The sequence below is a fragment of the Psammomys obesus genome, unplaced genomic scaffold (assembly GCF_907164565.1).
Source record: "Psammomys obesus unplaced genomic scaffold, mPsaObe1.curated_primary_1811, whole genome shotgun sequence".
Lineage (NCBI taxonomy): Eukaryota > Metazoa > Chordata > Mammalia > Rodentia > Muridae > Psammomys > Psammomys obesus.
Window position 1 is genome coordinate 6948338 of NW_026596088.1, and position 10347 is coordinate 6958684.

The 10347-nt window shown below is 47.1% G+C and overlaps 1 protein-coding gene across 3 annotated transcripts in view; it reads right to left on the reverse strand.

Annotated features, from left to right (window-relative positions):
- Vwa3a (von Willebrand factor A domain containing 3A) overlaps positions 1-10347 on the reverse strand; it is a 57722-nt gene that overhangs the window by 23728 nt on the left and 23647 nt on the right. For 2 of the 3 annotated variants that reach the window (XM_055627433.1, XM_055627431.1), the window contains exons 6-13: positions 9346-9441; positions 8470-8576; positions 4960-5085; positions 4271-4379; positions 4019-4084; positions 2708-2860; positions 2134-2269; positions 1916-2019 (exon numbers count right to left, since the gene is read on the reverse strand). In XM_055627433.1, coding sequence (XP_055483408.1) covers positions 1916-2019; positions 2134-2269; positions 2708-2860; positions 4019-4084; positions 4271-4379; positions 4960-5085; positions 8470-8576; positions 9346-9441 — 897 coding nt within the window. The remainder of the gene's footprint in view (positions 1-1915; positions 2020-2133; positions 2270-2707; positions 2861-4018; positions 4085-4270; positions 4380-4959; positions 5086-8469; positions 8577-9345; positions 9442-10347) is intronic. The other variant, XM_055627432.1, reaches the window with a different exon arrangement.

Below are 10347 nucleotides of genomic sequence, written 5' to 3' on the forward strand. Positions count from 1 at the left end.
GAACAGGTAAGCAGACGCATGAATGGGAAATAGCACATTTACGTTGGGCACTGGGCTCTCCAGCTCAAATGCACGAGAGAAATGGGTCCTGGACACATCTGGAGTCAGATTTCCCTACCCATTCACACAGGCCACCAGTTGGCCTTGTTAAGTCTTCGGGAGAAGGGTCCCCTGAATGAGCCAAGCCTGACAGCAAGACAGATATATTTGGGGGCGGGGCAGGGATTGTCCTCTGAACATCAAAGCCAGTAAAGCATGGTTGGAGGGTTGTAGAATAAAGAGTAGAATCAGAGATGTTAAAACATACTGGCATCTAGGTGTGGTGCCACACGCCTTTAATCCTAGCACTCAGGAGGCAGAGGCAGGCAGACAAAGCAAGCTCCAAGCTAGCCAGGCTACACAGTAAGACAGAAAAACAAACAAACAAACAACACACACACACACACACACACTGTCTATGGTTTCTTGACATTTGAGAATCTGGACAGACCTTACCTATTTGCTATCCTGTATAGTCATGCTCCATCAAGCCACTTTTATCTGTGGCTTCATTTAGGTTAGTCTTCTATGAATTACCATTACTGTCTACTTCCTACATCTCTCTCTTCTCTTTCAGCCTCCCATCTTCCCAATCATCTCTCTCTTGTACCATTCTTCGACTTCGCCATTTTTCCATCTTTTCTTGAAATTTTCTTTCATCCTCTTGTATTTTTTATGTTAATCTATCTTCACATTTTCTCCTTTCATACTTCTACCTGGGCCAATTTTCATCTGTCCATCCACCTATTCATTCATCATCAATATTTCCATCCATCCATCCATCCATCCATCCATCCATCCATCCATCCATCCATCCACTTACCCACCTATCTACCCATTTACCTGTTCATTCAACCATACATCCATCTATTTATCCATCTACTCACCTACATTTCCATTTACTCAATATTTCTATTTTCCAGTTCATCCACCCATTTATCCATCCACCCATCCATCTAATCATTCAGCCCTTATCTATTCATCTAGATAGCCACACACTTTTCTACGAATAGTCACCAACATTTCCATTCACCCAAATACACATCATTCTCTTTCTGATTTCTAATTTTCCCTTCATTTGCTCATCACTCAGCCATTCAGGGGAATATTCCTTGACTGTTTACTTGTAGTAGACTTGAGGACATGGAGTCAGAGAAGAGAGTGTTCTAAAGGATCATACTTTGTAAGGCTCCATATGCGCAAATATGTTTTAGCAGCCACTGGACAAGTATGTACAAGGCAGTTGAGGGCAACAAGAAAACAAGTCTGTCCTATTTGGGTGGGGTGGAAGACAACATTCATGGATGAAATGACCATGACATCAAAGACAACCTCTGGTACCTTCTTCAGGAACCCCACTGGTCTCTTCTGAGTCTCTAACTGAACTTGGAGCTCACCAAGTAGGACAGATTGGTTTTGCCAGTGACACCAGGGAACCTCCTGTCTCTACCCACCACCGCCCGGTGCTGGGCTTAAAAGTCCGCAAGTACTACCATGTCCGGCATTTTTACATGGGGCTGAAGATCAAACTCGGGTCTTCCATGCTTGGAAAGCAAACCTTCTAGAGACCGAGCTATCTTTCCATTTTCAGATCTTTGAAAAACAGCAGTTATGGTAAATTCTTTGCTTGCTCATTTATACTTTGGTGCTGGGGACTGAGCCCAGGGCCTGGTATGTGTTGAATACATTCAATCTTGAGCTGCATCTCCAGCCTCATCACACTAGATTTTATAAGCACTCTAGAGCCCTGGATGGAAAGCCTGAATGTTACCCAGGCCCTCCCACCCATGCTTGGCTGGCTATGCCCTGTGGCTTCCACTCTCTCGATGTAAGACAGGATGGGACAGGACTGGAGAGGAGCTTGTCTTTGAATTACCTCGTGGATAGTAGCTGATACAGTTTTCTGGAGAACAGGCACAAATTCTTCCACATGACTGAAAGTGTTGGGTGCCAGAACCTGATAAAGGTTTAACTTCTTAGCTGAAAAAAAAATAAAACCAAGCCAAACAAACAGAAATAAAAATGTTAGCATTGAGGCAAAGGGCCCAAGCCTGGCCAGCTGCCTGGGCCCTGGCTTCTCTAGGGATTTAATACCTTTCAGACCATTAACCTTCAGCCATTCTGCAGAAGTCTTGTCCAAGTCTGGGAACTTGATGTTGAGTGGGGTGTCATGCTTCGGGGGTTTAGGCAAGAGACTTGTGAATGGCTCTTTGGCAATCTCTGTAGACATCTGTGTGCAATTTAAAAACTCATGTTACACAATTGCATTTTAGAACTGGAAGGTTCTTCCCCATTTATCGTCTTAAACCATTAGCAAGTGGTTTGAAGGCAAATCTGCTGTCCCTTCCCATCATTCTCACTCCCATCTCTGAGGATTTTCTGAATTTTCAGAGAACAGGAAGAGGTCTCCAAAAACATTATCCTCTTCCATTTGTACACTCCCCCTCCACCCTCCACACAGCCAGGATTCAAGATGACAAGTCATCTGCCATGGCTTAGACCACAAGGCTTCTGGAAACTCAAGTCACTGAGGGAGCCTTGGCCTGGCCTCCCTTCCTGTTATATACAGTTTTAAAGTAAAAAAAACCAAGGCCCTAAGAGGTTAATTCATATAGTATGTCAGCAACAGAAAGGCAATCCCAGCCATCAACAATGGAGTGTCACCTACTTCCTTGATCTTGCAGACCATTTCTTCACTAGGGCTGCTGTGATTCAGGGCTTGCACCTGACTGAGGAGGTTTTGAGCCTTCTGTGTTTCTGCCAGGAGCTCATCCACATGCCTACTGGTATATAGCTGGGGGCGATGGAAGCAATGAGCTTTCTGGAAGTCACAAGGATGTCAGTAGTTGCCACGGTAGGAAAAGGCAAGCAGCCAAGGCAATTCCCAAGGTTGAGTGGCTGACTATTTAAAACTGGGGTAATAATAAACCAAGGTCCATATACCATACAGACCTCTCCTCTCCTCCATTGTCCCCCCATCTCCTCCCCCCATCTCAGGATAGGGTCTCTCTATATAGCCCTGGTTGCCTCAGAGCAGGCTGGCCATGAACTCACAGAGGCCTTCCAGCCTCTGCTTCTAAGGGAGTGCTAGGATTAAAGGCATGCATCACTATGCCCAACAAGATAAACTTTTTCTTCAATCAACTGTTTTCATTCTTCTCCTTTTTCTAGCCCTTAGAGTCTGTGACATCCATCAGCAGAGCTCGGACAGTGAAGTTGCAAAATGGGATGTTTCCTGACCTTGATTTCTCAACATGAAAGGATAGACTTTGTACTACCTAAAGGAGGTTGGAAGATCTGGGAGACAACCTTGTGAGGGGCAAACACTCCATCACTTGATGCCCTGGATGGCTGCTAACTAATGGTTACATTCCTTTTGTTTTGTTTTGAGACAGAGTCTTGCTATGTAGCTGGCCTAGAACTTGAGATCTTCCTGATTCCCAACAAGTTCATCAACGTGACAGGTATGAACCACCATGCCCCACCAGACTGAACCCTCCATCAGCCAGATGGAGCTGCTGTGTGTTAACTCTTACCACCTCTGCGACACAGTGTAGGCTGTGCTTAGCTGTTAACAGGGGTGAGGACATGAACGAATGGACTTCCATGGACTGGAGCACCCCTTCTGCCCTTTTGTGAGTCTCTCCCAAGAATGGGGCTTATTTAGGGGAGAAATTTGGAGCCATTGTTTCAGTCTAGGGGCTCTGGTGGGAGTTGAAACAAGCTGGGGCTGTCTTCATATTCATAAAAGGGATGGAGGAGTCTGCTCAACTGACTTCAAAATGTTTCTAGATTCACAAGTGTGGGACCAGCCCATCAGACAAGCTTTCCACAGAGCTTATGACTTCAGCTTGTCCCTGTTCTCTCCATATTTTTAATGTCCTATGATTTGACCTGTGCGAAGTCACTGAGCGTGGAGGGCAAGCATGACGAAGCGGGGAAAGCGGGCACATGCGTAGCTCGTCTTCGGAAGGCTTACCTCTGTTTCCGGGCAGTAGCCGTGGTAATAACCCCCAAGCGCATTTGTGAGGTTCTTCAGAACAGCCTGGGGGGGGAGGGGGACAGTGACAGAGTCAGCCGTGCCCGGCAAGGCCACACTGATATCCTGACGAACCTCTCCTCCGCTGAACTTTCAGACCCTCCTGCCCCTTCCTGTTTACCAAAGGGAGAAGCGGGTTCAAGAGAGGCATGCTCCAGTCCATAGCTTTGGGGCCCAAGTTCAGATACTCACAGAGGGCACGTGATTATCACAGTTGTAGGTGGTGACATGAATGAAGAGGTCCCGTCCCAGGATGGACTGCTGGATGTAGTCAGATAGGAATTCAGAAGGCTGATCTGGACTGGGGAGCAGACGAAGAGGAGGCGTGGCTATTCCCAGTGAAACATCCCAGTAATTTCCCGGGAACGCCTCACCTGAGTGTATGCATGTGTTTGTGTATGTGGTCGTGCATTCATGTGTGTGTGCATGTGGAGGCCAGTAGCCCATGTCTTATGTCTTACCACTCTCTATTTTCTGAGGTAGGGTCTCTCACTAAGCCTGGTTAGGCTGTCTTGCTGGCCAGTAAGCACCAGTCATACTTGTCTCTGCCTCCCCAGCGCTAAGATTACAGACGTGTAATGGGTTCTGGGGATCTGAACTTAGGTCATCATGCTTGAAAGCACTTTGCTGAGCTACCTTCCCATCCCCTTTACTCAGTTTTAACTGATCACCTGTGTCGCAGGTCACCTGGGTAAGATGCAGGGCTGGGTGGCCCTGGCCGCCCTGCCCAAGTGTGTGGGGGTGGCCCAGGAACACAGTTATTCTCTCAAATGTCAGGTGTGGAATGTCACGCCTGGTGATTTTTTTTTTCTTGGACGCCGCTTGGGTCATCACGCTCCTTCATGTAATCTATTACCTTCCTAGTAAGAAAGGAGACCTACCAGCTCCTCAATATGGCCACCAGAGAATTCAGTTCCTTGTGAGCAAAGACTTTCTTCAAGGCTTGCAGCAGGTTGCTGCTTCCCCTGGGCTGCAGTTTCTTTACCCAGAGCCTGAGTTTCTGGAGGCTGGAAGGAAAAACAGCAACCTAACTCCAGTCACATGCAACTTGATGACCCGGGTCTCCAGGTTCACTCGGACTTGGCAATAGCCTCTGAGGCTCCATGCTTGGACAGAATGCTCAAACCGCAGACTAGGACTTGTTCTAAGAACTGTCTGTGTGTGCTTTTGCCATTGTGTGACATTACTGACTGTTCTTATACAAAGCAAGATGGTATAGCCTACCACATACCTGGGCTGTATGCATATATGGTATGCATATGTGGGACAGACAGCCTATTGCTTCTCGTGTGGGGATGCATGGAATGAAAGGACAGTGAAGCAAGCACAAGGGAAAATAAAGCAGTGAAGGAGATGAGGTGAGTACAAGACCAGGCAGACACTGGCATGACCTCATGTCCTGTTTTACAGCAAACATTTGTTATAAATAGAAAGGGTGTTCTCTAGAACATTAATCAAAAGCACAGGAGGAGGGCTGGGGATGTAGTTAAGGAGAGCTTTAGCCTAGCATGCTGACGCCCTGGGTATCATCCTCAGGATGAGAGGGGAAATAAGCATGGTATTGTAGATATACCAACCAAAAAGACAGCTATTTACTGTCATTATCAGGCATTACACACTGAACCAGAGTTGTATTGCTTGGCTTCTATATGGCTTGCTGGAAGCACAGCAGCTCTGGCAAGATAGGAAATGTTCAGCTCTGTTATCTTTGATCCCTATTTTTATTTTAGACATCTATCCAATTTATCATCTATCTTTTCACCTATCAATCCATCATCCATTCATCCATCCATACCTGGTTGGCCTAGAACTCTCTATGTAGACCAAGCTGGCCTCAACCTCACAGAGATCTGCCTGTTTCCACCTCTCAAATGTTGGGAATAAAAGCCAGCACCGCCATATCCAGCTCCATTATAATTTTATGGGGCCACATCAGATCTGTTGTTTACCAAAATGTCCTTACATGGCATGTCTCTATTCAGAACTCTCGAGCACTGGGAGCTGAGTCTCTTCCTCATAGCTCTTCTGGGAGCTGATGTTGGCATGAAGAATGAAAATGATCTCTGAACTCTATGAAGGCTCTAAGAGCAAGAAGGCACACGCCTACGTAACTATGTCCCATGTGGCTGGCTTGGAAACCACTCACTGGTAAGAATGGACCTGGCTGGACTCAGATGTAACACTTCTGCTCTTTCCACTTCAGCCTGACAGAAGGATCATCCCTGGTGAGGGCTTGCCTTGTATCTGTAAAGCTCTGGGTTCAACTCCAGCACTACAATGAAACCCTAGTTTAGTGCTTTCGTTATTGTTGCTGTCACGTTCCTGCTTGCTCCTACAGAGGTGGGGCTGGAACCTAGAACCTTTTACAGACCCCGCAAATGTTTTCGAGGTGGGATTTCATATGACTGTCCTACTTTTGCTGCATATTTTCACTGCCACTTCCTAATTATGGCAAGTAATACAGACTTCTCAGTTATGTTATTTACAGGAACTTTCTTTCAATAATATAGAGTCGATGTGATAAAAAAAAAATTAATGGCACATGCGGCATGGCAGAGAAAAGACACAGGACATAAGGGAGACCCAGCGATGACTGAAGCTGAGGAGCTACTCTGAAGTCTCAGGGTGACTTCCTTCGCCTAGACAACAGCTCTGTGAACAGCGGGTATCCCTGCTTTATTCTGCAGGAGAGAGAGAGTAGCAGAGCTGTGGCCTAGGCCAGGCTGGACTTCCTCTCCACAGCTGTGCTGGATAAAAGGGAACTGAAGTTTAGGCTTTTGATTGTTTTTATTGTGTGTAAATTTATTTGGGGAAACAATAGATTGAGCATGCTATGCATGTGGAGGTCAGGAGTCAGTTCTTTCCTTCCAATCACGTGGGCCCTGGGGAATTGAACTCAGGTCATCGTGCTTGGTGGCAAGTGCCTCTACCCTAAGTTTAGTTCCCTCCCCTCCCCCGGCTCTGCTCTGAGCTTTGCAATTCCAGCTGGGCATGTTCCCCGTGCCCATATTTCCTCATCTACAAAATGGACGTTATAATTCTATTGAGATGCTGTGCATTTTAAATATGCTCCTACTTGTAAAGTACCTACCATAGTATACCCGGTGCCATAGGGTCAGTCAAAGACACTGTCATCGTGGCGAACAAATTTCTAATTTCTGGCAAAAACACACATTCTTATGTGCCTCCTTCCAAAATCCCCCCAATCCCGCACTAGCTTGTCTAACTACAGGGCATCTAAACAATAGAACAGTATGTAGCCACTACCAGGGAGGTAAGTCTAGATGCAGTGATAGGAAATAACAGTAAAAACTGGGCGAAAAGCCATAGCACAGACCAGGGTTGTGAGCATATGCCGATGCTGCTTACTTGTCGTGGTCCTAGGAGCAGGGCCTAGGCCAATGCTCTAAAACAGTACCACATGCCCTTTGCCCTCCTCTTACTCTCAGTTTCTATTTTGAGAGAGGGGTCTAACTAAGTTGCCCAAGCTGGAAACTCTAGCTCAGGCTAGAGTTTACGACGCTTCTGCCTTAGCATCTTGATTAACTAGAGATACGGGCATACACCACCAGGCCAGCCTACTTGCTTCTGCCTAAACCGGATGGAACACGGGTGTATGTGTGTGTGGCACATCTGTGGAGACAGCTATAAAATGTTCTTATAGGGCGGGAAGAGTGTGTGTGGCATTATAGAGGAGATTCAGTCACTGTTATTTAATCCATTCGGATTGTTTGGGTTATTTTAAACACGCACGTGTTATTTCTACAGTAATAAAGCTATCACGTCTAGTTTGCTGCACACAAATGGTGTTTGGGGCTGGGGATACAGCTCAGGGGTAAAGCACTCGGCCAGCATGTCAAGGTCCTCGTTTCATCTCCAGATCATCAAAACTGAAAATAGAAAATAATAAAAAAATAAAAATAAAAACAAAAGTAAAAAGTAAGCAAGCTGTCTTGTGGTAGTCTTATCCTTCATTCTGTAAGAACTTGTGGAGGTGACCATCTTTCCATCCGTTGCCTGACTAAGTTTCTGCTGTTGTGACTCCTTGCTGTGTGCTCCCCTATCTGTTGTAATTTGGGGGTTTGTGTCTTAAACATTCAATGAGGTGTTAGAGACAGAGATCAACGGGCAGTATTTGCCTAGCATGTACGAAGCCATGGTTTCCATCCATGGCATCTCATCCACCAGGTGCACACCCATGACCCCAGCACTCAGGAGGTAGAAGCAGGAAGACCAGAAGTTGACAGCTGTCCTCAGTGGCGTAGCAAGCTTGAGGCCAGCCTAGCTACGTCAGACCCTAATTCAAACACACACACACACACACACACACGCAAAGATTCCATTGACCTGGAACAAGTGAATATCCTGGTGGAAACTTGGCAGCCACTCACTTGGAGGGGTTGACTTCCACAGGCTCAGGCCACAGGGCTTGAGGGGTGACGCCAAAAGACAGGACATACAGCTTTTCCTTGAGGCTCAGCTGCTCATCAATGAGACTCTGTGGATAAAAGAACAGGAGCGGCTCAGAGAGCCAGGGCTCTGTGGAACCTGGCCACACCCTCTGGTATGGGCGGCCCTCGTGGGTGGGGGAGTTGAGCTGTGCTAAACAGGGACAAGTGATAAATGAGGACTCTGTCCCTGATGGAGCCTCTCAAGCTGGTCCCTATCTCATCCTATAAGCGTTTCCTTGGAGAAGCACCCTTCCACATCACCTCACATGTCTGTCTGTGCCAGATGTAGCTCTCAGGAGCTGTGCATAAACTCTTCCCATCTTGACAGCTGTGTTGGGTTGCCATATTGGCCTCCTTGCTTTGCAGAGGAGGTGCCAGGGACCCATTGCCTGCGAAGGGTGGAGGTAGCTGGGATTTGACTCCACTCTTCTGCTTTGTAAATGCCAAAGAAACCAGAGTAGCTTTAACATCTGGAAAAGGCCAGGAACCTGGTGCTCTGCTGTACTAGGGTGTAGTTGGCCCCACAGATGCCAGTCTGTATCCTGTCCTAAGGGAATGTGGGCTTTTGCAGGGGTGGGGGTGTCTAGCTGGGAGGTTCTGCTGTGGGAAGAATATTAGAAGTTCACACTGCAGGTGAAAATGAGTCTGCAGTGAGGTTTTACAGATTTCCACACATTTCTTCCCCTCAAGGTGCTAATTGAGTGAGAACTGTTCTTTGTGAATGGCCCTGTTTTGCATTTGCTATAAACAAAGAGAATTTGTACTGCAGGCAGGGGAGGGTGGAGAAAGGGGGAGGGGGGGGTACTACACACTTACTATGAGGTCATTCTGGAATTCGTCTTTCAGAGGGTTGCTGACCTGGGACGTATCGATGAGCAGGCCCACTCTTGTTCCCTTGATGAGGCCAAATACCTAAAACCCAAGAGGAAATGTGCTGAGAAGCAGCCCTGCTCTGCACTTCTGTGGCAGAGATGTGAACACCCCTCTCCCTGCAACAGAGAGAGGCAGGTGGGAGCCTCATTCTACAAGGGGAAAGCAAGCCTTGAGGTCCTGCCCACTGTCTGTTCTGGGTGGTGGCTCCTCCTCAAGCTACTGACAAGCCTCACACAATAACATACGCTGCTTCAGAGTAGTTTATAAGGAAGCATGCGTCGGTGGAAGCGATGCCTGGGCGCTCATGCTAACAGGTTATCCTACCTAATCCCTTTCCATCCCTATTTCTGCTTTGTCTTCTCAGGGAAAGACGGGCATGTGAAGCTCCACAGCGGCCACGGTATTTCTGTGAGTTCCTAGTTAGGCATCTGACAGTGATTACTCTCAGCACGGCAGTGCTGTCAGATTCCACATGTGTGTGTTTATCCCGCAGCGAGAGCATCCGTGGGAACTAGAGATCTTATTCACATGAACACAATCCTGCAGAGGCAGAAGGACTACGTAGAGGCCTCATTCCCTGCTAAGGTCACTGTTCTGACAAGAATGAGGATTTGACATTTTCTGTCCATTCTACGTCTCTTTCCTGAACTTCCTTAGCAAGTGGTTTTTTTTTTTTTCTCCATTTTTCTCATAAAATAGAACAGAACTAAAAAAACGAACAGCTTCCTGAAGTTGGGGTGCTTACTGCACAGCCATGAGGAACTACCTGGGTTTGTAGCCCCAGCTCCCACATAAAAGCTGGGCAAGAAGCACATGCTTGTAACCCAAGAGGCTGGGAGGCCGGAGACAGGTGGATTTTGGGAGCTCATTGGATAGTCAGTCTAGCCTAAATGGTGAGCTCCAGGCTTAGTGAGTGACCTGGTCTCAGAAACTCAGGTGGAGTGA